The sequence below is a fragment of the Pelodiscus sinensis genome, chromosome 15 (assembly GCF_049634645.1).
Source record: "Pelodiscus sinensis isolate JC-2024 chromosome 15, ASM4963464v1, whole genome shotgun sequence".
Classification (NCBI taxonomy): Eukaryota; Metazoa; Chordata; order Testudines; family Trionychidae; genus Pelodiscus; species Pelodiscus sinensis.
This window is the reverse complement of record NC_134725.1, coordinates 9094757-9121968: the sequence shown is the minus strand read 5'-3', so window position 1 is coordinate 9121968 and position 27212 is coordinate 9094757. Positions and strand designations below refer to the sequence as shown.

Genomic DNA, 27212 nt, shown 5'->3' with positions numbered 1-27212 from the left:
ACTGCCTCTCTAAGCAGCAAAGCCGGGAGGGTTGGTCATGTGTCTCAGAACCTTTCCCTGCTCATTCACTTGTTCATATCCAGACCAGGACAGCTGTGACTAATAAGGTAGGGGAGTCCCTGGAACCCATGCCATCAGAAGTGAGGTCACTTAATAACCTCCTGCCCACTGCTCTACCTAAAGGGGAACACCTTTGCAGTGAATCATGTAAGCAGTGATGTTTATATGTACCTTGCCTGCTCTGGCCTATTAGAATTGCCCCACCTGACAATTGTCCTTCCTAAGCAATCAATCAGCTAGTCCCTTCGTATCATCCCCAAGACTCCTACACAGCAGAGTCCTCACCCACAATCAAGGAGCTTCCATGAAACTTTTATTCGCGTAGCAGCTTTCCATACAGGAAGAGACAATTATGCCCCCTTTGGAGAGGAACTGGGGCCAGGTTTCTCATTATCCATGTCATCTTCTGAGCTGCCTTGAAACTTGGACAGCATGGGTGTGTCAAAAACAGACGGTGTGGATTTCATGTCGGAAGGGCATGCCTTTTGGAGAGAAGGTTTGAGATTGTTCCCAAGAGGCCTAAAACGAGAAATGATTTCCAGTGAGGATCACCAGGAGAAGTAATGTGATTGGTAGATAACGCCTGGAACCTATTCCTATTTGTTCGGTACAAGTAGCTGAGCATTGGTGAAAAGGGTCACAGCACTCCTCAGACATAACTGATAAATTAGGCGAAGCCACAATCCTCTAATGATTTACATGATATACATACAAAGGACAATATGGTATGAAATGAATTCCCCATGGTCAGAACCTGCCTGCCAAGTGTATTATGGTGACCAAATGCACTACAGCACTTAACATTACCTCTTCTCCCACTCCCATGTAAGGATCTGATCATTGCTGAGTCAGTCCTGTAAACAGCATTGCTTCATTTGTTAGCACTTGAATGTAATGGATTGGAACCTTTCCCTTCCTAAGGAGGTTCTTGTCCATAATAAGGCTGAAATGATGGGATTCCTTTCTGCTGAACATGATCCAACACAGCTGAAGGGGAAGCTTTACTATCATTGACTTCAGAGCAAGTCAGAGCCCTTATATGTAACCAAATTCCCCTTTCCATCCCCCAAAAGAAGACCCTACAGTGAGCCAAAAGGCCCTTCCCCAAGAGCCATATTCTCATCCCTTTGTCTATGTACTACCATGCTACATAGAAAGAGAAAAGAGATCAGAATCTGGTCCTGGTATAGCTGGTAACTAGTGAGACCTACCTTGAGAAATTGGTGTACCTCAGCTTATTGATGTGGTTACCAGCTTGAAGGGAGGTGTGAAAGCCACCAGGGTTCAGCACTATAGGATGCAGATCAACCATGCTGTTGGAAGACAAGGCAGTTAGACAGAGAACTAACACCACTGCAAAACTGCATGGTGCCCTGTTGTTCACCCTAGTCCTCTGAGGCCCAGGGGAACCTGAGAGGTGAGATGAAGCAGTCCTATAGCACCAGACAAAAGGGAAGTGTTCCCTGTATCACGCTGACCAGGCTGTAGAAGGAATAACATTACATGGGCTGGAAAGCCTCTAGGGTGTGACCACCCTACACCGGACAAGTGCTCTGCTTCCCTCCAGCTCCATCACACGTTCACTTTCCCCCACCCCATCACCTATAGGAAAGTGGGGACGTGCTTCTTCTCTTCCTTGCTTTCTCACACTTCCCTAGCCAGTACTGACCCTCCCCAATGCCTCAAACCTTTTTGGGTTCATTGTTGACACGCCAGACCAAAGGTGCTTCAGGTCAGTGTTTGAAACTGTTGTTCTGTCCATCTATTGGAAATTAAAGTACTTGTTAGGCAGCAATACAAGCAGGGTTTCTTCACAAGCAAGCTAGCTAACCAACCCCGCACTCGGTGCTGCTGCTGGGAAAGGCTAAAGCCGGGATGGAGATGCTGAAGCCTCCAAGAATGAGCATTCCTACCCCATTCTTTACAGGGCTCCTGCTGGGGGGCTGGAGTTGGAGTAGCTGTGAGCTCCCCCAGAGCCAGGGCTCCTGCCCCTAGCAGAAGCTAGGCTGGGGTAGCTACTGAGAGAGGACTTCTTCTATTGGGAGAACCTTGTTTCCTGCTCCGGTCAGAGGCTCTTGTATTAATGCCCGTGGTCAGTATTTACTCCACACTATAGAGGCCTGCAGCCTGAGACAGGTGCAGCACGTGGCTATAGTGAGGGTAGCAGTGGAGACCCCAAGCAGCCTGGAGCAGTGGTTCTCAAACTTTTTTATACTGAGGACTGGCAAACTCATTCAAAAAGTGTTAGTGGACTGGCACTGAAATATTTGCATACTCAATGTGGTGATTAATGTATTTGCATATTTGCATCTTCATTCTGGCAATTTTAAAGAGGTCACATGTTATTTTCAAGTGCATCTATACACACACAATACATGTCATTGTAACCAAGATTGTGGCTGTAAGTCACTGCCACGGGTGGCAGGAAAGCAGGTAAAACAGCAGTGTGAAGTTTCTGGGTCTAAAGCCGAAATGATGGGCACAATTAGCCACTCAGCTCTTTGTAACTCAAGATTATCCCCAATGACTATACTTTGATGAGTGACATCAAAGAGGAAGATGAGGGTTCAGGATAGTTGTGTTGTGTTTTGAGATGAGAGGCTCAAAGGGCCATGTTTTCAATCTATGCGGCCTTATTCAGTTACTTGAGGCCGCCTGTTGCCCTTCCCCTCTTATATGTGGCTACTTCAGGGGCTCAGGGCTTCCCTCACCCCCTGCCGTGTGCGGCTCCTTCTGGGGCCAGCTGGGCTGCATATCAATCACCGGTCTTGGAGCTGGGGCCACAGAGAGCTGCCCCAGTAAGGACAGCCTTACTGTAGCTCCAGCTGTAGCACACCCAGCTACCAGCCACCACACTCACCCTGTTGCGCCATGCAGTGCAGAAGGGAATTCCCTTGGAACCCTAGGGGGCGGGACTAAAATGCTGGGGACGTGGCCTGGCAACATAAGGTGATTTGTCAAGCAGGGATTCGCAGTCCACTGACCAGTGGTTGGGAACTGCTGGCTTGGAGGACTTGCATGGTTTGAGGATACATCCTAAGGACCCCAAGGTCCTTAGGAACACAGTAGTGGAAGATCCAAATACAAACCTGTTTGCTCATCAGTTCAGGAAAAGGTCCAAAGACCCTGGGCATGGTGAACATGGGAGGAACAGTGGAGCCAGAAGCTCTGGTATGGGAGGGACAGAATCCTCCCTCTGGAGCTTGCTTCTTTCCAGTCATTTGCCTTGGACATCGCATTTTCACAGCCTTTGCCGCTATGAGAAAAGAAAACAAAAGTACACCTCCAGAGTCTTTCAGACCAGCAACTTTCACTGCCCAGAAAAGCAGGCAGGATGCACTGTAGTTGTTCCGTTCTTGTGATACCATATATTTAAATATCAACCTTAGAGGGAGAATGGATGACTTGGTAATAGGCAATGGAGCCTCAGTCAGCTATTCTAATACTGCCCAGGTCAGTTATGATAGAACGTTACCAGTGCTTGCTGGCTGCTTGTGGCTCACAGGAAATAAACGCAAAGGGTCCCAGTCAAATTCCTAGAGGTTGAGCAGCCACATCACAACTGGCCACTCATGGGCCATCTCAGCAGAGAAGTCATGGAGACTGAATTTTTCCGCCCTGGGCAGTTGTCCTTCCAGGCTAGTGAGGAGAAATGTTAGTGGGACAGTGAATCTAGGGAAAGAGGACTTTGTCCTCCAGGCCTGTCAATTTAGCACCTTTCACCAGTAATAAATTCAGAGAGGACATTCTCCTTAAAGCACCTGATTGCTCCCTGCCTAAAGACATTCTCCTTCTGAAAGGGAGCAAAACCCTGGTATGCTGGACATTCCCAGTGAATACCTGTAGTAAAAACAGTTTTGATTTGTTGGATTTCAGTCTAATGCAGTGACGTTCCTGTTGGTCATTAAAATCCAAAAGGGACCCATTGATCTTGTTTATCCACCCGTCCTGCCTGCATCTTGGCTGTGGCAGGGTCCTTTCTCTTTGGCAGAAATCCCAGGCTGTGTGCATACGCACACACATGCACGTTCATATGCCCCCATACTCTGTAACCTATGGATCTTGAGTTTCTACAAATGTAGGAAATAATGACTGGTCTAGAGAAGTATTGTAGCTGTGTTGGTCTGAGGATATTAAAAGAAGAGATCTGTAAACTCAAAAGAACCTCTCTCTTACAAAAACAAGTTGATCCAACATAAGATATTGCCTCTCCCAACTTTGTGTCTGTAATATCCTGGTACCAACACTAGTGCAACTACACAAAAAACTGAAACATGGCTACAATATATTTGTGCATCATTATAGGTTGTTATAGTCTAGAGGGCAAGATTTTCATAAAGCCAGAGGCAAATATACACATCTACTATTTCTGTGATGACTAGCAAGACACACAATTAGCTCTTGGCATGTGTAGATACCCAAAATGCAAGTAAAACCTCAGTAGCTACCTGAGCATTTTTTGCTAACAACTCTGAAAATTAGACCCAATGCATTTTAAAATAGTAACACACTTTATATGAGTAGCTATGGCACCAGCTAGGGGAATATTTGTTTGATCTTGCCAACTGATTAGTTGGGAAGAGTAAACAGAAGAAATATCTATTTTTGTTTAAAAAAAAAAAGCCAGGACAGCCAGAAGACAGCTTAAAGAGGGAACCGTTTGGCTGAAACTGGACCTTCTTCTCTGTCTCGCTCTAGTCTCTCCCCAGATCCCTCAAAATTCTCATATTGACAAGGGGCTGTAAGAGGACATTCCAGTGGCTATTAGCCATCTGCAGCAGTTTTCTGGGTGTGCTCATTCCACAACAAAGGTGAGCCACTGTCCCCTCCAATAGGTGACAATTAACATCATCCATATTGTTCAAGTCAGCTGAGCTAATGCAGCTCAGAAGAGATGGCACCATTGGTGATGCACGGTGCAAGAGGGGAACAGAGTCAAACAAGTAAATCTAGTGCATACACAGCCTAGACAAACTGGTGGCAGGAGGGAGGTGAGGCAATGCTCCAATGCGAGGCTGGTGAGACATCAGACAGTGGAGCCAGAAGCTCTGGCACGGGAGACATAGGCTGAAATCAGACCATGACCCTCACTCCTTTATCATTTGAACATGATGCAACCTGCAGGGATTAATGATTGATGCCAGAATTTAGGCACAGAGGTGGTACAATGGCTGCAATCAAGCTTTTCCTCTCGCTCTTTGTTGGCCTGTGTGCTTATTATTTCTACAGCGAGGAAACCTTATCTCCAGGTAAGGAAAGCCGGAGAGCTCCCTGGGAATTCACACCCAGAGCCATCCATCCGTAGTACAAATTGAGATGGCTGTCCCAGATCCTGCACTTTTGGGGGCCCAATGGTGGCCGCCCCACCTGTCCTATGGACAGGAACCAGGAGATTATGGGGGCTAGGTGCAGGCCCAGAGCATTCTGCTTTCTGCCGCTGCAAAGAAGGGGATGCAGGAGCAGTGGGTTGAGACAGAGCAGCACAGCCTGGGACAGGGTGGAGCAGGTTGCTAGGTCACTCCAGCTTCCACCGCCCACGTAGTGAATGGCGGGAGGGAGGGGGACATGACCCCTGCTGCCAGTGCACCAGGCCCCCCGTAATACCCAGGCCAAGCTGCTTGGGGAAGAACACAAGGGAATGGGGGTTGAGGAAGAGGGGGTTGCCTTGAACTCCTTGCCAGGGCACTGGGAGAGTTGCCCCAGACCCTACACCCTCCCCATAATGGCCCAGTTCACACCTCAGGCATAGAGGAGGTCTAGGAATAAACTAACCAGATCCTTTGCTGACTGCCAAAACTCAGCTGAAATCAGGACAGAAATTAATCTCTTTTTGTGGCCCTCTCACAAAAGATTATCTTAATTTGGTGATTACTATCAGCAGCCAACGCATTTGAAAATACTTCCCAAAACTAAGCTAGATCTATGACGATGATCTATTTAAGATGCATAAGGGAAGCTGGAGCTGAAAAACAAGAGGTGAACAGAAAGAAGATCCAATGTAAAAAGGGATAGCGAAGTAGGGAGTGTTTGGCTCCATCTCCACTGCACGGGCAAAGAGTTTAGACAAGGCAAAATGATGACAGAAAATGTACCCACCAATGACCTAAAGAAGCCAGATATTTTACTAAGGACATGCTATCACAATGGAAGATTATGGCTGCACTGATGATTTCCTCCAGGGATGGACATAGGGGGAACACTGATTCTGAGTAACAAAAAGACAGACCAGGGCTTGGGATAACCTTGTTTCAAAGGCCACAGAACCCGAATATTAGGAAAAGGAGAAAATACCTCTTTCTAAAAGGAGCCATTGAGAGAACCAACTTTCTGGTGCTTGCCATAAGCTCCCTCTGGCAACTGAAAACTACCGTAGGAGCAATGTGTTTGGGGAACATGCTTTCTGTAATAGTGGGCAAGGCCACATTTGCAGAGAGCTGCACTAGCTATTGGTACACCAAGAGCAATGTTGGAATTCCCATCGCTTGGGATATTTAAAGCAAATCTAATAAATGCTCCATATCCTGTACTGGCAGGGAGAGGGACGGGGTGACTTAATGGGTCCTTTCTCCCTGACTTGTCCAATTACACATAAGTCCATATCACAAGTGGTTTTTGCTCCAAAAGGTCAGGCTGAGCAAAGATGTAATGACTCCACAAGTGTACAAACAAGATAGTGCCAGCAGTCAGACCTTCACAGACTAATAGTACTCCTGGGCTATGTCTACACTGGCGGGTTCTTGTGCAACAATGGCTGTTCTTGTGCAAGAATCTGCAGAGTGTCCACATGGCCCGCCTACTCTTGCACAAGAAGATTTACAGTACAGCGTGGTAAGAGAGGGCTCCTTGCGCAGGAGCTACACTCTTTTCTAATAGGTGTAAGCTCTCTTGCGCATGAGCTCTTGTGCAAGAGGGCAGTGTGGACATGTGGCAGGGGTTTCTTGCGCAAGAAAACTCTATGGCTACGTCTACACTGGCATGATTTTCCAGAAATGCTTATAACGGAAAAGTTTTCTGTTATAAGCATTTTCAGAAAAAGCGCGTCTAGATTGGCAGGATGCTTTTCCGGAAAAGCACTTTTTGCGTGCCAATGTAGATGTGCTTTTCCGCAAAAAAGCCCCGATCGTCATTTTCGCGATCAGGGCTTTTTTGCAGAAAAGAAATCTGTGCTGTCTACACTGGCCCTTTTCTGGAACAGTTTTCCGGAAAAGGACTTTTGCCCGAACGGGAGCAGCATAGTTTTTCTAGAAAAGCACTGATGATTTTACATTAGATTGTCAGTGCTTTTCCAGAAATTCAAGCGGCCAGTGTAGACAGCTGGCAAGTTATTCTGGAAAAGCGGCTGATTTTCCGGAATAAGTGGCCAGTGTAGACACAGCCTTCAGCTAAAATGGCCATCAGAGATTTCTTGTGCAAGAGAGCGTCCACACTGCCATGGATGCTCTTGCACAAAGCACATCTCACACATGGCAGTGTGGACATGTTCTTGCACAAAACTTCTTGCGCAAGAAGCCGCTAGTGTAGACATAGCCCTGGGGTATCACTACCTCCATTTTACAAATGAAAAGACAGGTCCTCTTCAATGGCATGTATTTCTGGGATTGAGAAAATCAGTCTTGCAATCCTTGGGCTCCCAGATGGCCAGGGTTTTAGGGAGCCAATGGAGCAATTTCCTGCTAACAACCTTTTAAACCTGCAGAAATGGTGCAAGGGAAGCGTGTGCTGGTGACTGGTTCAAGCACTGGGATTGGGGAACAAATAGCCTATGAGTTTGCACGAATGGGAGCCCACCTGCTCCTCACTGCCAGGAGGGAGAAGCAGCTCAAAGAGGTAAGACTCCTAAGGAAAGCATCCTACAGAAAGTGGAGAAGTGGGACATTTAGGCTTCTCTTATACCCCACTCTCCAATCTCACACAGAAGGATGCAAGGGTGGCCAAACCCCCTGGCCTCAAGAGAAGTCATGTTCACACCTGAGTCCAGGCCTTGACATGGCTTTGAGCATGCTGCTGCAAATCATTGCTTCTTTGCGCTTCAGCCCAATGTGATTCTTCAGCAGCATTCAGTTTCTTCTGTTTTGCATTAGCCTGAGCTCATGCCCCATCCATTAACTTGGAGAGAACTGGAGCAAATAGCTGTACACTCTACTCTGTGCTATGAAACAGCTACAATGCGGAAGCCTGCTGCAGTGTCAGGTTCTTTGCTGAAAGCTTTTCTCTTTCCTCTTCAGGTGGCACAGAAGTGTCTGGAACTGGGGGCAAGTTCTGCTAGATATGTGGTGTCCGACATGAACAACTTGATTTCAGCCCAGAATGTCATTGAAGAAGCCAGAAACAAACTGGGTAAAACTTGCATCTCTTCCCTCCTTGTATTTGTACTCCTGGGACAGGGAAGGAGCTATTCTCCTGGGCTACCCACTCCAATTGCTTGTGCTGCCATTCTCTGAAACAGGGTACTCCATTATTTTGCTAACAGGAAAAAGCCTAACCTTCCTAGGGGTTAGCCCAGCCATGTGGATTCCCAGACACTGATTCCTATACGGTTGGTGGAGATCTCTTTTTAACAGCTAGTTACTTTGCTGGGCTTCCACACAATGAGAACTTCTCCATGCACCAGTTGGGAAATCCCAACACTAAACCTCATTGGTAGCAGGGCAGCTTCACTGGGAAGTTGAACAGCCATTAATGTTATGCCATCACCAATGTTGAGGCCCTCTGTGGAAAAGGTGGCTTGCTTTAATCAACAGCTATTGTTTCATCCCAAGCTGCTTGTGCTCTGTGTCAGATGGAATAAGCCCCATCTCTCAGAATGGAGTACTTAACTAAGCTCTGAGTAGCTGCAGGCAAGTTACACAGTGAAAGATGGGTCAGACGAATGCGGCAAAGGCTGAATTGTGAGTGAGGCAGGCATCCAGCAGTTTGCATATAGGAAGAAAAAGCAGAGCCTGACAGCACATGCCTAAGATGGCTCTGCTGGCATATGCCATCACAAGCATTAGGAGGAAGTTATGGGAATAGTTAATGTGCATCCGACTCTGGGGAACAAAGGTGGGAGTTAGCTTGGGACCAAAGCTGACAATATCAGAGTCCAGTTCTCTTTTAAATCTGTGGGAGTTCAGCTATTGATTTCAGTGGCAGCAAGTCCAGCTTCAGCTAAGAAATTTTTTTGATGAAATGTGTGTGGATTCCAGGGCAGATCCCCTGATACTGGTGGGACTCTGATTCGGAACGACTAATCTTGTGAAGGGGAGAGTTCAGACAGTGTACCACATCCACCCTGATCCAAGAACAGATGCCCATACTTGACCTGAATCTGTATTCCCCTTATCTTTCAGGGGGTCTCAACTACCTGGTTTTGAACCATGTTGGGGGAAGCGGCGGGTTTCGCTTATTCCAAGGAGACATGGCAACTGTGACCAGTTCTATGACTGTCAACTTCTTGAGCTATGTCCAGCTGACAGTTTCTGCAATGACCATGCTGCAGGAGTCTCAGGGCAGCATCATTGTCATATCCTCCATGAGTGGTAAGGAAGGCTGCTCCTCTCGGTAACCAATGAACTCATCCAACCTGCCTGCTCTAAGTCAAACCAATCTCAGAAATAACAATGCTGGTGGCCCCCTCCACAGAAAACACCGCTAGTTACAACCACAGCCAATCTCTTCCTGCCAGTTACAAGGGGGTTTTGTTCCAGAGAAGTTTTGTTAATGCTTTGGTGGCCAAGGATGAGTAATTACACTTCTCCTCCAAATCTGTCTTCCAAAATGCTCTCTACAAACTGTTCACTGGGGTTACATCTACACTGCAGGAATTTGTCGGCAGAGGCAATACAAATGAAACATTCATTAGCATTTCTCGCGCTCTCATTTGCATAGTCTCTTCCGATCCTTTTTGCAGAAGAGGTTTTTGCACAAAAACAAGCAGTGTAGATGGGGCCATTTTGCGCAAGATCCCTTCTGCCTCAGAAAAACAGGTATACAGGATCTTGTGCAAAAGGGGTTTTGCCCCATCTCCGCTGCATTTTTTTTCCGCAAAAACATCTTCCGCAGATAGGATCAGAAGAGACTATGCAAATGAGAACACGAGAAATGCTAATGAGCACTTCATTTGCATTGCCTCTGCCGACAAATTCCTGCAGTGTAGACATAGCCTGGGATCATTCACCCATCACTGAAATGCAGCTTTCCTGAAGGTTTAGTCTGAGAACTGACTCCATGCAGTGAAGAGAGCCACCTACCAAATAATCAACTCTACAGGTGTCCACGGGAGGTCTCCTCCCATGTACTGACATGCCCTGACACTGTTTAGCTTGTGCAGGGTTATCCCATCTAATAGAAGATATGTTTGGTTTCCGAGGTTGTCAGTTATGCAACAGAAAAATCATCTGAACTGTATCATTGGACCTACAGGAGAAACTCCAGTTTGTCCTCTGACAGCTCCACTGACCTAAAACCATTCCCTCAGCGAATCGTTTCCTGAGGGGAATTTCTCAGCCATGTCTATTGCTTTGATTCTTTTCAGGTCGCATAGGAACCCCATTCACCCTTTCATACTCTGCTGCCAAGTTTGCTCTGGAAGGTTTCTACAGTTCGCTACGCAGGGAGCTGCATCTTCAGCAGATCAATCTCTCTGTCACAATTGCTGTGCTGGGATACATTGACACAGGTAAAACAGAGCTGCTACTCTCTCCTGGGCAGACCTAATCATTAGGCTGCAACACGCAGTGCAGAAGGGGTAAGCATAATCCAGATGCATGTTGGTTAATGTAAAGTAAAGCACATTGGAAAAAATAATCCCAACTACACAAACAATTCGATGAGAACTAATTTAACTACAACTACTCAAGAGGGAGATCTTAGAGTCATTGTGGATTGTTCTCTGAAAACATCCACTCAATGTGCAGCAGCAATCAAAAAAGCAACAGAATGTTAGGAATCATTACAAAAGGGCTAGAGAATAAGAGAGAGAACATTTTATTGCCTCTATATAAAACCATGTTATGCCCACATCTTGAATACTGCAAACAGATGTGGTCACCTCATCTCAAAAAAGTTATATTGGCATTGGAAAAGGTTCAGAAAAGAGCAACAAAAATGATTAGGGGTTTGGAACGGATCACATATGATGAGAAAAAGATTAAAAAGACTTGAACTTTTCATCTTAGAAAAGAGGAGACTAAGGGGGGATATGATAGAGGTCTATAAAAGCATGACTGGTGCAGAAAAAGTGAATAATGAAACGTTATTTACCTATTCTCACAATATAAGAACTAGGGGTCACCAAATAAATTAATAGGCAGCAGGTTTAAAACAAACAAAAGGAAGTTTTTCTTCACTCAGTGCACAACCTGTGGAACTCCTTGCCAGAGGATGTTGTGAAGATTAGGTCTTTAACAGGATTCAAAAAAAAGCTGGATAGGTTCATGGAAGTTAGGTCCGTCAATGGCTATTTTCCAGGATGGGTAGGAATGGTAGCCTCTGTTTGTCTGGAAATGGATGACAAGAGAGGAATCACATGATGATTACCTGTTGTGTTGCTATCCTCTGGGGCATCTAGTATTGGCCACTATCGGCAGACAGGATACTGGACAATATGGCCGGTCTTATGTTCCTATGTTCTTTGATGTTGAAAGAGAATATCAGGGGAATAAGGGGAAGTCGGGAGATTTATTACATGATGATGATATTATGAGCTATAGAAAAAGTTTGGGAGTTGATTCCTGCAGTTCAAACAGTTTATGCTCCCCAGTGTACCCAGATGCACCCTATTTAATCTGGGAGAAGAGAAGGAAGGAGATACTTCATGTGATAATTGTTCTGTTTATCTCAGACAATGCTGTGAAAATCGTCGGTGATAAAATCACCATGAAAGCAAATCCCAAAGAAGAGTGTGCACAGGTAGTGGTGCGGGCCGGTGTGCTGCGACATCGAGAGGTCATATATCCTTACTGGAGCCAAAAGCCTTTGCTGCTGCTGAAGGAATGGATACCAGGCCTGCTGGAAAGGCTGTTGGACAAATTCTTCATCATGGAAAATATCCGTTAAGCCCCAGGGAAGTTCAGTTTCACATGTAAGCACAATAAAACAAAAATCCTGATCAAGCAGTGGGGCCAACTCAGATGCTAGACTCATTTTTGCGCCGGACCATAATCCTTCCAAAGTGCATGGAGAGCAGTGCCTTACGTTATAGGACAGGGACAGCTAAGATGAGCTCCAATATACACTCCTCAGGGCTTCACGGGCAAGCCACTGCCCCATCCTGCTTCACTTTAGCATCTGGAGATCTTGATAACTTTCAGCCTCCTTTAGTCAGACTGTAACCCCCAGCCTGGCCTGAGGTGCATGTGCGCTACCACCGGCTATCTGCAATTCCATATGTTAGACCCCAGAGTGGGAATACAGAGAAAGCATTTCCCCATGAAGAGCTGTCTTTGCCCGGCTCATCTAAGTCGTTTCAAATTATTGGTTGAATTACCAGTTGTAAGAACCCCTGCCTCTGGGCAGGCTGCAGAGCTACTGCCTGCCAGTTAGATCAGAATGATGAGGGAACAGTCTTTCAATCTCTCTATTACAAACTAGGGATGTAATAGTGCAGTCGATTAATCCATTAACCTAGAAGCAGGTTAATGCTATAGACTACACACATTTTCCCTTGCCTCCCCACCCTTAATTTTTTTATCAGGCTGGCCAGCAACCTGGCTCAGTCCTGGCTTGTGATGGATCCAGGACCTACCCCTTGCTATGAATCTGCATATAAAGTGTATTAGGAGCTGAACAGGCAGGCAGACGGGTTCAGTCCCGACTCTCACCGGGTCTGGGAGTTCAGACCTCCCCTGGACAGAGGCAGCAGCATGGGGTGACAGGCAGCTAGCTGTCTGCGAGGGGAGCTGGTTTTTAAACTGGCTGGTTTTTAAACTGATACAGAGGTAGCAGCGCAGAGTGGTAGGGAGCTCCTCAGGAGTGGGGCCAGAGCACACGGGCTATAACTGACTATAGAATAGTCGAGTAACTGATAAAAATTCATGAGGTTAATTGACTATTCAATTAGCTGATATTTAACATCCCTATTTCAAAATACAATACACACTAGGGAACTTTTAGTGTGCATCAGCAGGATCCACAAGCATAGTTAAGTGTGCAGCATGCTCAAGTGCCATAACTTGATATCCCAGCTTACCTCACAGGGGTTGTGTACAAACACGCATGCACGCACGCATGTGCGTGCACACACACACACAGCATAGCAGTCATTAATCTAACAAGGAGGCAGAAGGAATGAAAAGGACACATCAGAGCTATGTCTTAGACTGGGGTGAAAAATGTCCATCAGAATCCAAACACGCTACTTAACAAACAATTACATCTGATATTTCTAGAGCATCTTTCATCCCAGACAACCCAAAGTAGTTTACAAACTTTTATGCATAAACCACCACTAAAACCCAGACAGCTCTGGGGTAGGAGAGTGGGTAATAGGCACACAACTGGTGCAGAGTGAAAGGGAAATTTTGGACCAGGATAATGAGGTAAACTGTGGAAGCTGTGTACTCCAGGCACTACACATGGAAACAGAAGTCTCTGAACCATTCACAGACTTGTTGCCAGGGCTGGACGGAGGCATGGGCAAGCTGGGCAGCTGCCCAGGGCGCCAACTAATGGGGGGCGCCTGATGGCAGCTGTAAGGGGTGTGCAGCGTCACTTACAGCTGCCATCAGATGCTGCATGCCTGGCTCCTGCAGCGCCGGCTCTGTGGCGCTGGCCAGCAGCGCCCTTCCCCCCATGGCCGCGGGGCCCTGCACGGCCCGGCGCGTGCCCCAGCAGCACTGACCGGGCCAGGCTGGGCAGCGCATGCACCATGCATCCTGGCGGCGGGCCTGCGCACCCTGGGTGGTGCGGGCCCGCGCATGCGCCGTGTGCCCGGGGGTGGTGCCTAGGCCCAGGGCGCCAAAAGGGCTTGGGCCAGCTCTGCTTGTCACCAACTCACTGAACTTCACAAAGTCACTTCACATCCCTGTGCCTCAGGGATGAAAGTAACTTAAATTTCTAACAGATACTGTCCTATCACAACCCACCCACCCCCTTGCGGGGGCCTTAGGACAGTGGGGATGAGGTGCGACAAAACAGTACCTGTACGAAATTTAAGTGTGGGGGTGGAGTGTGGGTGCTTAGGCCATAGGAACGGGGGCTGAGGGTGTAGGAATTAGGACAGGGGGCTGGGGACATAGGGGCTGTATCTACATTGGCACCCTTTTCCGGAAAAGGGATGCTAATGAGACCAGTTGGAATTGCAAATGCCGTGGGGGATTTAAATATCCCCCGCAGCATTTGCATGAACATGGCTGCCGCTTTTTTCCGGATCGGGGTTTTGCCGGAGAAAAGCGCCAGTCTAGACGGGATCTTGCGGAAAATAAGCCCTTTTCCGCAAGATCCCTTATTCCTACTTGAAAGTGAGTGCCCCACCATTCTCACTGCAGCCGAGTGCCCCAGCCAGCCAGCCGACTTCTTGCTTTCACTGTCTGCTGTGCCTATTTCTTCATCAGTAACTAGAGTTGCCAGATAGTTTAACCAAAAATACCAACACACGCGCCCTCAAAAAAAAAACCAAAACACAGAGGAAAAAATTCTGTTGAGGAAAAAAAAGGAGGAGACCAAAGGTGTTGAGCAAAAAAAAAAAAAAAAGGAGTTGTTAAGCAAAAATAAATAAAAAAAAACCCAGCATGGCCCCTTTAATACTTTTGAGGCTTTTTGGCCCTAACAGGCAGCCGGTGGCTACCCACCATCTTGCCTCCCTGCGCTGGGCCGGACAGCTCCCCTGTGGAATCTGATAAGCTGCCAGGATTTTCACCTTCTGGCCAGGAAAAAATCAGAAAATACCGGATATTTTAGGTGTCCAGTATTTTCTGAATGTTTTTTCCGGACAGAAAGTGAAAATACTGGATGGACTGTCTGGTTCAATACCGGACACTTGGCAACTCTATCAGTAACAAAGATAGTACGGCTTATCCCCCCGTAAACCATTCAGATCTATGAATAAAAATCAAAAGACACTAGTTTAAATTAAACTGCCTCAGAAATATGAAGGGTGGAGTCAAGCCTGGTGTTCAAAGAGCTAAACTACTTCAAGATTTTGCTTAGACTCCTGAATTATCCCTTCCCTGTAGGGAAAGGCGTTGTTATAACATTGCTATATGCAATATGCCTATGGTTGAGAGGAGAAACCAAGAAGGGAAACTTCCTAGAATTGTTCTGCAGGCTTAAATGGAGACTGAAGCACAGGGATTACCCCGAGCATAGTTGTTCACTTTCTGCATGTCTCGTTTCAGCTGCATCACCTTCTCTTGCATCTCCGCAATCCCCACATTGTTACAGTAATTCATCTCTCCCTGAAGTGTCCAGAAAAACTTGGCCTAGAAAACAACATTGGGGGGGAAAGGCAGGGTAAGGCACAGCTGTTTGCCTCTGCAGTGAATGCTGCTAATAACCAAAGTGTACTCTCCAGTATCTCACATATCAGCTATTATGACTCTGATATTGTTTGTTCTTCCCACGGCTTCCATCCCTGCCTCAAGTACAGGAACAGAGTAACTAGGCTCTGTGTGCAATGGGAGTGTTAGTGATTTGAAATCACAAGAGTGGCATTAAGCTATCTTTTTTACCCTATTCTGATGATGAGTAGGGGTGTGCCTTCCCCTGGTTCCCCTGTGTAAACTGCAGCAGTATGTGGACTACTCTAACATTCTGCTTCGCACAGCCCCATATGAACCTGGTTAAGCAGAGAACAGCTGAAGTCCTAAGCAGTCTGGTCATTCCTTCAATGCACTCCTATGCTATGAACCAGGAATGATGGGGGAAGGGGGGGGAGTCACAATACAACAGTACCTGTTAGGGGTGTAAGCAACTAATCGACTATCGGATAAGCAAAAGCTTATCGGATAGTCGACACACTGGTCTACTAGTCGCTTCCGCCATCTCCTTGCTGCCTCTATTAGAATGAAACCGGGGGAGTGGGGGAGTGGAGGGATGCTGGGGGAGCCGGTTTAAAAGCACTCCCCCCTTAAAAGCACCGGGAGAAGAGGCAGGGGTGCATTGGGTGGTGTTCCAACTTTGAAATGTACAAGAGTCCCTGCTGGGGCTGTTGTACATTTCAAAGCGGAAGCACTGCATGGAGCTTGGGGCAGCAGGGGCTCTTGTGCATTTCAAAGATTGAAATGCCATGTGGAGCCCAGGGTCTTCATGGAGCCCGAGGTTAGTGGGAGACTCCCCGCTGGCCCCAGGCTCCATCTGGTGTTTCAATCTTTGAAATGCACAAGAGCCCTTGTTGGGGCTTTTGTACATTTCAAAGGCGGAATGCTGCACTAGAACTTATTGACTAACTGAACAGTCGAAGCCCATCGACTATTCGATTAGTTAATCAAAATGTAACATCCCTAGTACCTGTAAAACCAGAGTTTTTGCACTGGTCAGGCAGCTCCCTGGACAAGGGGCAGTCTCAGGGGAGTATTTACACTCATTTTAAGGCTCGTTTACACACCAGGGCAGTGACATAAAGAGTTGTCAGGTGCCTTCAGCCTTCCATTAGACTTACATGGGTTGTAATGAAGGGAAACTTAATGTCACAGAGCAGATAGAGAGCTACAGAGTCTGAGTCAACCTAAGGATCCTTTACTATAGGGAAAAGGAGGAAATACAATAGCTTCAGTGTCACTTATTCTGTCAATTCCAAATGCTATTCCCTGCACTCTCCCCCAGCAAACAAACTAACACCCAAACCTTCAAAAACTGTATTCTTCCATGATGTCAGGGGAATTTGCTCCTATAATTTGCCACTAGTGGAAATCAGGATTCCTATTGATAGGCTAAAAATATATCACCACAACCTGTTATTTCAATAACATTTAACTCCACTTATGCCCTGGATCACTCTGAAAATTGTGATCTGAGAATAATCTGAAAACAGATAGAGACTAGAGGGCTGGTCTCAAGATAGCACTTCATTCTCTAGTCCCAGAAGAAATTGGTTCAGGTAAAGTGATGGTGCTACATCTAGGTTTTTCTATGCTGGGGACAGGGGTGAATCCTGAGAGGACTGAAGGTTTCAGGAAAGCTGATGTACCATTTGAAAAAGAGACTTTTTCCTCCTCTTGTGGCACAGACATCAGCAATCTAAGGAGAAACAGGAAAGGAGTGGTGGTGCAAAACTACAAGGTGATTTGTCTAATTACTAGAGCAGTCAGAATTCATGGCTCCAACTCGAGACACACTCTAAGGCTGTGTCTAGACTGCGTCTCTTTTCCGTAAAAGGGATGCAAATTAGACACATCGCAATTGCAAATGAAGCGGGGATTTAAATCCCCCCCGCTTCATTTGCATAAACATGGCTGCCGCTTTTTTCCGGCTCGGGGTTTTGCCGGAAAAAAGCACCAGTCTAGACGGGGTTCTTTCGGAAAATAAAGCCTTTTCCGAAAGATCCCTTATTCCAAGGCCTGTGATCCCGCCTGTGAACATGGAGCTAAGGCCTCTGCTGGGATCGATCGGCCCAAGGTAGGCTGGGCTCAGCGGGGCTCATTCCAGCCTCCCCAGCTCTGTGCCCTCCTCATGCGCTTGCAGAGATCTCCCCGTGCAGCTGGCCTTTCCTAGACCTTCGTGGTCGAGAGAACTGGACTCACGGGGCGGACTGGAGCCAGAGTGGAAGAAGTAGAACTGAGAGCTGTAGTAGGTTGTTATCCTCCCGGTGGCCCACGTATGCACCTTGCGGCCAGAGGCATGCTGGGAATCAGGGAGGTGGGCTCAGAGATGAGGAAGGCCGAGCTGCCTGGGTAGGTGCAGATAGTGCGTGGAACTCTTACAGCTACGGTCCAGGCAGGGACTGATTAAAACCCCCACGTGCCGCCTGGCTCCAGCCAGCCACCCTTCCAAGGGATAAGGGATCTTTCGGAAAAGGCTTTATTTTCTGAAAGATCCCCGTCTAGACTGGCGCTTTTTTCCGGCAAAGCTCCGAGCTGGAAAAAAAGCAGCAGCCATGTTTATGAAAATGAAGCAGGGGGGATTTAAATCCCTGCTTCATTTGCAAATGCGATGTGTCTAATTTGCATCCCTTTTACGGAAAAGGGATGCAGTCTAGACACAGCCTAACTGTAATTCCTGATAAAATCTCCCTCCACCCAATAATCTCAGATATTTTGGAAGAGGAGGGGAAAGCTGTTAGCCAGGAAGGCAATGCAGGTACCTTTAAAAATGATGCCAGGCCAGCTGCCTCTTTCTCCATCTGCTTCCGCTTTCGCATGACCCTCTCACAGATCCCTGGGTTTTGCTCCATGTTTCTATACAGTTCCTGTAGGCACTGCTCAGTGTAGGATAAAGATTGTCCTTCAAAGTCCTCGGGGGAAATCAGCTTGCAGAATGTTATACTGAGGGGATACTCATTGTCAAACTCATCCAAGGTCTCCATCCTACTCTTCCCTAAAGAAAGGCAGGCAGTAAAGCTACCCTGAATGGGAATGGGAGCCAGAAGAGTATCTTCCTTTTAAAAAGCAGAGACTTCTGGCCCTTCCCATTCTAGGCCCTGACACATGAGGATATGGATTGCTGCTGTTGCAGGAGCCTACCCTAGTGTCAGTCTCTCCTGGCGAGGATCTGTGTAGGGAATATAAGCTGCTGAAGTTCCCAGTGGCTTTGTGATAGAATACCCACCCACAGGAAAATAAGGTGAGAAGTAATCCTCTTGGGCAGAGCTTCTCTGTAAGTTCTTGTGCATACAGGACCATTTTTCCAAGGGCAGTGCTGGGATCCTGACCTGTGTCTCATTTGAAGCATGTGACTTTCAATTGATGAGAATGCTGGCTCAGTGCCAATGAGGTGCCAAGTTCCCTCTTCCAAGAGACAAAGGTATCTACAGAACAAACCCCATGAGGGTGTCCTGCCCCACAGAGTGAGGTACAACCCTCATCTCTTAGTGCCCCATGGGATACGTAGGTGTCACAGAGCGAGAGGCCATGCGTAACAGGTCCATTGAACACTAGAACTGAAAGGGAATTTGGGAGGTCAACTCCAGTCCCCTGCTATCACCAAGCTTCAGCTAGATCATCCTGGACAGATGTCTGACTAACCTGCTCTTAAATATCTCCTGCGATGGAGAGTACACAACCACCCCAGGCAATTTATTCCAGTGTTTAACCACCCTGACAGTTTTTCATAATGTCCAACCTAAACCTCCCCTGCTGCAGTGTAGGCCCATGGCTTTCTCCTGTCATCATAGGCCAAGAAGAACAATTTTTCCCCTCCTCCTTGTAAACCCCTTTTACATACTTGAAACCCACTCTCACGCCCCCTCTCAGGTGTCTCCTGTCTAAACACAACCCATAACCACTGGTAGGGCAGGACTGGCCCATGACGACCCCACACCCACTCCCCCTTTCATTAGTGATAGAGATGCAGCCCTGTTAGTCTGGTCTAGCTGAAACAAAAGAGAGGACTATGCAGCACTTTAAAGACTAACAAGGTGGTTTATTAGGTGATGAGCGTTCGTGAGCCAGACCCACTTCCTCAGATCAAATAGTGGAAGAAAATCATCACAACCATCTATACCAAAGTGATACAATCAAAAAAATGAAGGCATGTGAAATTGACAAATCAAATTTTAGGACAGAGTGGGGGTGGGGGGGGAAGGTTAGTGTCTCTGAGGTAATGACATAGGGGTGATAATAGGGGAAGTTTCTGTGAGGTAATGACATAGGGGTGATAACTGGGGAAGCTTTGGTATAGATGGTTGCGCTGATTTTCTTCCACTATTTGATCTGAGGAAGTGGGTCTGGCCCAGGAAAGCTCATCACCTATTAAACCATCTGGTTAGTCTTTAAAGTGCTACATAGTCCTGTATTTTGCCCCCCCCCCCCATTCACTGACAGGCAAGGGGGCCACCCAGTCCCTGGGGAAACTGGCACTGACAGCCCAGGGCTAGTGACAGGGGAGGGGGGGGCAGCAGATGGAGGGAAAGGAAATGGATCCGTTTCTATAACCCTGCTTACTCTGGGGGGGCAAAGTGGGGGGGGCTGCCAGGGGAAATTTCCTATGGGGGTGGGCAGTGAAGGGGGGGTCTACGTCTCCTGAGGGGGAGGGAAAATGGACACGTGACTCCTGGTCACCCCTACCCCGGAAGTGGGCGGGGCTGACGAGCTCCCTGTGCCCGTGGGGAAGCGGCAGTTCTTGCAGGCTCGGCGGCTCCCGGAACACGTGTCGCTCCGCGGCCCCATGTGGGGGGGGGGGGGGAGGTGGGGCGCGTGAGCCGCACACGTGACAATGCGGCAGTGTGACGGTTGGCAGGGCGGGAGCGCGCGTCGCCCCGCCCCGCCCTCCACCAACCGCTGACGAGAGGGGGGAGGGGCGCAGGAACAAGGCGGGAGGCGCGGTTGCGAATGAGGTTTTATTGCGCGGGGCCGGCGGCTGCTCCGTCAACCGCACAGGGCGGGGTCCAGGTCCTTGTAGGCCGGGTTGTAGGGCGCCCCCGCGAAGCAGATGGCGGCCTGGCGGTCGCACTCGCAGATGAACATCTCGCAGGCGTCGTTCTTGGCTGGGAGGGGACAGGAAGCGGCGTCAGCGGCCTGGGGGGGGGGAGCAGTGTCTGCCCCCCCCCCCCCGCACCAAATTGCCCCCCCCCTCCAAAGCTGCGTCTACGTGGGCGGGCTCCTGCACGAGCCCGGCCCTCCTTGCACAAGGGCCTGCTGAGTGTCCACACGCCCGCCGGCTCTCGTGCAAGGGACCGGTAAGAGAGGGCTTCTTGCACAAGAGCTACGCACTTTGGTGTAAGCCCTCTTGTGCAAGAGGGCAGTGTGGACGCACCGCAGGGGTTTCTTGCGCAAGAAAGTCCTGTGGTTAAAATGGCCGTCAGAGCTTTCTTGCGCAAGAGAGCGTCTACACTGGCATGGATGCTCTTGCAGAAAAGCACAGCTCGCACATGGCAGTGTGGACGTGTTCTTGCACAAGAACCCTTGTGTGAGATGTTCTTGCACAAGAAGGCGCCAGTGTAGACGTAGCCCAAAGGTCCTGTAGCACTGCACAGCAGGGGTCTCCTGCCTTGTAAGGGATAAGATCACTTTTTGACTTGGAGTGCAATCCAGGATCTGCCTCAAACCCAAATACCTTTGCCCTGCTTCCTTGGTGCCCCTTCTCTGAGGTTCTACTCCTGCTCACTCCATCCTCTCTCCCTTTCACTGGTGAGGGCAGAGGGTTGGGGTGCAGGCTCTGGTCTTAGACTAAGGGATTTGGAGTGTGGGGTGCGGGAGGGGCTCTGAGATGAGCTTGGGGCAGGACTTGGGATGTAGAAAGGGGTGTAGGGTAAGGCTCTGTAAAGGAGTTTGGGTCTAGGGGTGCTTAGGGCAGGAGCTTGGGATGCAGGGTGGGTACATGACTGTGAGAGGGATTCTGGATGCAGCCTCCAGCTGGACACTGCTTACCACAGGTGACTTCTGGACAGTGGTGTAGTAGGGCTAAGGCAGGCTCACCCCTGCCCTGGTCCTGCATCATTCACAAAAGCAGCCAACTAACTCCCTCCATCCCAAACTCTGATGTGTCCCCCTCTCTGTTCTGTGTAGCTAAAATAGAGGGCGGGAGAAGGGGGCAGCTGAAAGATCTTCATCTGAAGAGGGTTGTGCCCACGAAAGCTCAGGATACCATCTACGTGTTTTGTTAGTCTTTAAGGTCCTGCTAGACTAGTTGTTTTGTAAGTTTTTCCAGTTACAGATTAAGTCAGCTACCACTCTGAAACTATCAAAAGTATATACATAGCATCATGAGCTTTGGTAGGCACAACCCACTTCAGAAGACAAATATTATGGAGCAAGGGACACAGATTTTGAAATATAAAGCAGAAAAAGGGGAGAGGTGGAAGAGAAAAAAGAAAGGAGAAAAAAATCCCTCAAAGGCTATGTCTACACTCGGGGCTTCTTGTGTGAGTAATATGCAAATGAGACTAAGCATGGAATATCGCCGAGCCTCATTTGCATACCTAATGAGCCACCATTTTTTTCAGAAGAGGCTCTTGCGCAAGGAGCGTCTATAATGCCCCTTCTTGCGCAAGAAAAACCCTCTTGCGCAATGCTGTTATTCCTGAAAAGTAATAGGTGTAATGGCATTGCGCAAGAGGGTTTTTCTTGCGCAAGGAGGGGCAGTGTAGACGCTTCTTGCGCAAGAGCCTCTTCTGAAAAAAATGGTGGCTCATTAGGTATGCAAATGAGGCTTGGTGATATTCCACGCTTAGCATCATTTGCATATTACTCGCACAAGAAGCCGCGAGTGTAGACATAGCCAAAGTGTCCATGTGAAATGAGGCTAATAGAGAAGACTTACATTGACAGCCTACTCTATCAGCTTCATTTAGTTGGCATGGATACTTTGACAGTTTTTCTTTTTTTGTTTCTACTCCCCTTCTTGCCTCTTTTTCTGCTTTATATTTTAAAATATGTTCCCTTTGCTCCATAATATTTGTCTTCTGAAGAAGTGGGTTGTGCCCACCAAAGCTCATGATACTACTTATATATTTTTGTTGGTCTTCAAGATGCTACAGAACCATTGTTGTTTTTTTAAGTTCTTTCAGTTAAGTGTTTGAGCAATAGCTGGGTTAAGGGAGGAGTTTCAAACTAACAATGATTTAACTTTTCCTAGGTGGCAGGCAGGAAAATATGTGGCCAATGTGACTCTCTGCTGGCAAGTGAAGCCCACAAACTAAAATAGATCTACTCCAGGGGTAGGCAAGAGGCTGCCAATGGGCCAGATGCAGCCTGCCAAGCCACCAGATCCAGCCTGCAGCTGCCTCCCTAGAATCCTTAAGCACAGCCCAGAAGCAGCTGCGGGTGCTCTATTCTGGAGCAAGGAGGGAGGCTTTGTACTCTGTCCTGCCCCTCTGCAAAATATCTCAGCTTCCATTGGCTGGCGACAGGGGAAGCCAATGAAGCCTCTTTCCCTTCCTTGCCCAGAGCAGAGTCACATGAAGCAGCTTGCAACTGCAGCCTTCAGGTTCCTGCAGGGCTGCTGACTGGGAGCTGCCTTGGTAAGTGTCTCCTAGCCAGAGCCTGCCTCTGGCACTCCCATTCCCTCTCCCCACAGCTGCTTAGCCCCAAACCCTCTGCACCTGCTTCACCCAGGTCACAACTCCCTCCCAGACCCTGCACCCTTGCCTAGAGTCCCTCCCTCAGACCAGAATCCTCTCCTGCACCCAAACCACCTTCTGGACTCTGCACCCCAAGCTTCTGCCACAGATCACAATCCCCTCCTTCACCCAAACTCTCTCTCAAACTCCACACCCTCTCTTGCACCCAGTGTTCTACCCCAAGCTCCCTTCTGCACCCAACCTCTGACCCAGATCCCAACCTCCCTTGGTAGAAATGCAGCCTTTGACCACTTGCCAAAATCTTGGTGTGGGCCCCCCCATGAAAAATTATTGCCCACCCCGGTCTGCCTCTTCTCTTCCTGCTGGTACCTGCTCCCTCTCAAGGCACTTTACAGAGTACTTCAAACACACGCTACTACTGAAATGCAGCCACCTCAGGGCTATACAGTAATTGTGGATGAGATACTTGGGCAAACCACATTTCATATTAAATTGCACATCATTTCATAACTAGCAAAACACAGTCCTGATAAGTTGAGCTTCAAGCAAAGGGCTTTGTCCTTTGATGTGTATCCCATATATGGATCTGTGTGATCCTAAGGAGTTGAGGCCTTTCGAACTTGGGCTGTGTTATTACAGTGTCTCGGGGGAAGTGTACCCACTTCTAGCAAACACCAGCTCTGCTGAAGCAGGTGATGGCATGGTGTGGAGCCTGCTTTTAGGAACCACTTTCCTACCGAAGGAGATTCAGCTTAGACCAAAGACCCATACAAGTAAAACAGTGGCTGAAGTAAAATAACAGAAAAGCAGACATACTATTACAGGTAATGGTGCTGCCTGAGCAGCTGTAGGAGTACAACTCAGTGTAGGGGTTGTCCAGGAGTCCCTTACACTCTGGATGCTTCTTGGCCTGAGAATAGCAGTTATCATGCACTTGACAGCACCTGTGAAACAATGAGAAATACATTCAGAAAGGGATGTTAGAAATTGTTTAATTTAGCAATAGTGTAATCATAACAATTGGGGGGGCACTTTTTTTGTAAATGTGGACTGCAAGGGTGTGAATGCACCTCCCAGGTTTCCCCAAGCAAGTGGGAAAATCAGCCCCAGCCTTCCCATGGCTGGTCAGAGCATGGGGGAGGGAGGCTCAGGCAGTGTGCTGCTCCTGCCTTCCCCTGCCTAGCTAGAGCATGCTTACTTGGGGGAGCATAGGGGAGTGCTTTTGCACTTCTCTCTCTCGCACGCACACACACCCTCCCACCCTCTCCCCATGCCTGAGTGTGCTCCCAGCTCCACCCCTGGGGAGTCCCCTGCACTGCTGCCTCTGTATCTGTTTAATCAGGTCCCTGACTAAACCAGCTTCTGCTTGCGCCCCGCACAGAGGCAGCAATGTGGGGCAGCAGCGGCCGTCCCTGTCTGGGGAGGACCAGAGCTCCCAGCTGCTCTGGCATCCCACAGAGCCAATTTTTAAACCAGCTTCCCATAGACCAGCTCCCACTTGCCACCCTGCCTACCCTGTATCAGTGGCAGTGGCACAAGGTGGCAGGCAGTTCTCCTGCGTGCTCTTTATTTAAAACTCAGACCAATGGGCTGGGACTGAGCCAGCCTGCAGTCTGAGTTTTATATGCAGAGCACATGGGGACAGGGGGTTGTTGTGCTTAACCAGGACTGTTTACCCATGAGCAATCACTTGGTTAAATGGTTATCCAGCGAGTCGCTAACATTCCTACATTCAGAACCGTATAACCAGACTTGAGTTCAGCTGGCTTATTCTAAGTTATCTAACTAGGGTGGATTGTCTGGACAAAGTCTCAGTCTTGTAGAGCAGAGGCCAAATGGCCTGAGCCTTTCCCCTGTCAGGCTTGCAAAATATTCTGCAAAAGTTAATTAGGCTCATTAATTAGGGTGACATACTGGCTGCTTCTGCTACCATGTGAACTGCACTGTGCTGCGCTGACTCGCTTCTGCAGTCAGTGGGGCCAGTGCATTTCACTTTCAGTTACACAGGGCAGGGGATCCCAGCATGAAGATGTGGGTGTTGGCAGGGAGTGCAGGCACTATTACAGTGCAAGGGCACAGATTTTAGAAGGGAAGGGGGGACAGTCCAATGCAAAGATGTGTGGGTGTCAGGGTGAGGACTATTTTCATATCTTTTGTAAGATCCTGGTGTGTCTGGGCACCTGGACACAGGGAGAGACAGTATCAACTTGCATGTAGTATATTGCCAACTCCAAACATTCAAAACTCATTAATCAGCCGCCTCCTCCAAAAAGAGAATGGCTTATTGAAATCAGATAAAAATACACTTTGAGGATCTTCTTATTTGGTGTCTGGTGTTTGAGGTCTTTGGTGTAACTCAGGGCATGTTTTCTAGCTTTTCTCCACAAACCATGAGATCTAAAGTCTTCCTTTAAAAAAAAAATAAAAGAAAAAGGCTGGGATTTTCTTCTAACACCATGTACCAAAAAGCAAGCATAATCTACTGAGTGATCACAGTTGATAGCAGTGTATGAGGCATCAGGTAGTAAAGTTCCCAGAGCTGGATTAATTCTAATGAGGTTGAGGCTTTCCAGGAAAAAAAAAACCCTCAATTATCAGAAGGCTTGGGATCAAAACTGGAGAGTTGGCATCACTGGTATCTAGTCAGTTTCTCAAAATGAGTTAATAGTTTCACAGTTTGCACTTATGGCTCTGGAGACACATCCCCTGAGCCACAAGGCTGTGCTGGCAGTGGCATGGAACTAGCAGCAGGAAGCCATTCTAGCCCTGCTGTCCTGCCCTTAATGGTGACAAAGGCTCCTGGCAGGTTTTTAATTGCCTAAGGGGGAATGCATGGAGACCCCTGTACTTCCAGAGTCCTGCCAGAGAGGGTGCCTACTGGCCCACTAGGAGGAAGATTTAAGGACTGGTACTGGCCTTAAGGTAAACTGAGTTTGAGAGCCCTGGTTTAGACAATACTTTGAAGAAGAGGCCACCTCTGATGGGAAAATAATCTATCAGTTAAGGGGCCAAATTCTCAGTCTTGGGTCACTTGGTTACAAAATCTTATGACGTATGCTAATCTCTCTTGGCTGCTATTTAGCACCCTTGCAATATGAGTTGCTACCACACATTCACTTCAGCTCTTCAATAACAATCACCAACAGAAGAGTGAAAGAAGGGGAGCTACTCAGATGACATGTAATTCCTGAGAACAGACACAGTGAAATACCAAGCAACCCAACTTTTTGTCTCTGAATGTCATAATAGCCAGGAATATTCTCCAAACACCTACAGGAAAGGGCTGGAAGCATGAGCTGCAGATTTAGCTACACAGAGAGGGAAGAGTTTTGAGAAAGCAAATTCTCACCAACCTGTCAAGGGCATCCACTGGTGTTCCACTGCCTCCCAAGCCACAGTAGCAGCCGTAGTTGTTATAATCCATTAGTGGGTTGCTGTTCGGGATAGTGCATTTGATCATCTCGCGGAACTGCCACAAAGCCAAGGGGGAGGTAGTGGCACTGGCCGCACCCACTAGGAAGAAACACAAACACTCAGGTTGGAGTTACATCTGATATTAGCCCACAGTTGGTGTTCATGTCTCAGATGTGCCCACTCTGGTTCCCTTATAGATGAAACCAACCTGATACTAGGGACCTGATTTGTGGGTTTTTGAAGTTAAAACTCTAATGCTTCTGCCTATTAAGAATGGGGTTCTGCACAGGCAGTTTCTGAAGGTGAATCAGCATCCCACTGTCCAGCTGTCACTTTCCATGGGTTCCCATGTGTATGGCAAATTGAGCATACCCTCCATGACTCTGATGCATGTGCAAAATAGCCAGCCAACTTTAGTGTGTGAGAATGAATGAATGATGCAGACATACCTGAAATCAGCAGAATTAGCACGATGAATTTCATTCTTGCAGTAGGGTATGAAAAATACATCATTTTGTTCTGCAGTAGTCTCTTTATACTACAGCCTTACCTTGACACAGGACTGATAACAGGGCAGTGTTTACATTGCTGAATGCAGATGTCTGTCAGGGAATGTGGGATAACTGAATATAGCAAGGTTGGCTGA

The 27212-nt window shown here is 47.9% G+C and overlaps 2 protein-coding genes across 6 annotated transcripts; one reads left to right on the top strand and one right to left on the bottom strand.

Annotated features, from left to right (window-relative positions):
• Window positions 1–351: 351 nt before the first annotated feature.
• LOC112546813 (uncharacterized) lies at window positions 352–27212 on the bottom strand. 5 transcript variants are annotated; one of them, XM_075898115.1, is made up of 7 exons: window positions 20199–20354; window positions 18278–18510; window positions 15335–15458; window positions 3150–3316; window positions 1749–1822; window positions 1272–1373; window positions 352–579 (listed from the first exon to the last, which is right to left on the bottom strand). In XM_075898115.1, the coding sequence occupies exons 2-7, from the start codon at window positions 18497–18499 to the stop codon at window positions 411–413; spliced, it is 858 nt and encodes a 285-aa protein (XP_075754230.1). In that variant the 5' UTR covers window positions 18500–18510; window positions 20199–20354; the 3' UTR covers window positions 352–410. The 5 variants fall into 5 exon arrangements, 4 of the variants coding, with proteins under 4 accessions (XP_075754230.1, XP_075754232.1, XP_075754231.1 ...); XM_075898117.1 differs by lacking the exon at window positions 20199–20354 and adding an exon at window positions 17165–17214 and having other exon boundaries at window positions 18278–18390; XM_075898116.1 differs by lacking the exon at window positions 18278–18510 and having other exon boundaries at window positions 20199–20352.
• On the top strand, window positions 5151–12155 carry LOC102459410 (hydroxysteroid 11-beta-dehydrogenase 1-like protein B). Its single transcript, XM_006129068.4, has 6 exons — window positions 5151–5309; window positions 7757–7887; window positions 8286–8397; window positions 9390–9578; window positions 10574–10717; window positions 11882–12155. The coding sequence occupies exons 1-6, from the start codon at window positions 5198–5200 to the stop codon at window positions 12094–12096; spliced, it is 903 nt and encodes a 300-aa protein (XP_006129130.3). The 5' UTR covers window positions 5151–5197; the 3' UTR covers window positions 12097–12155.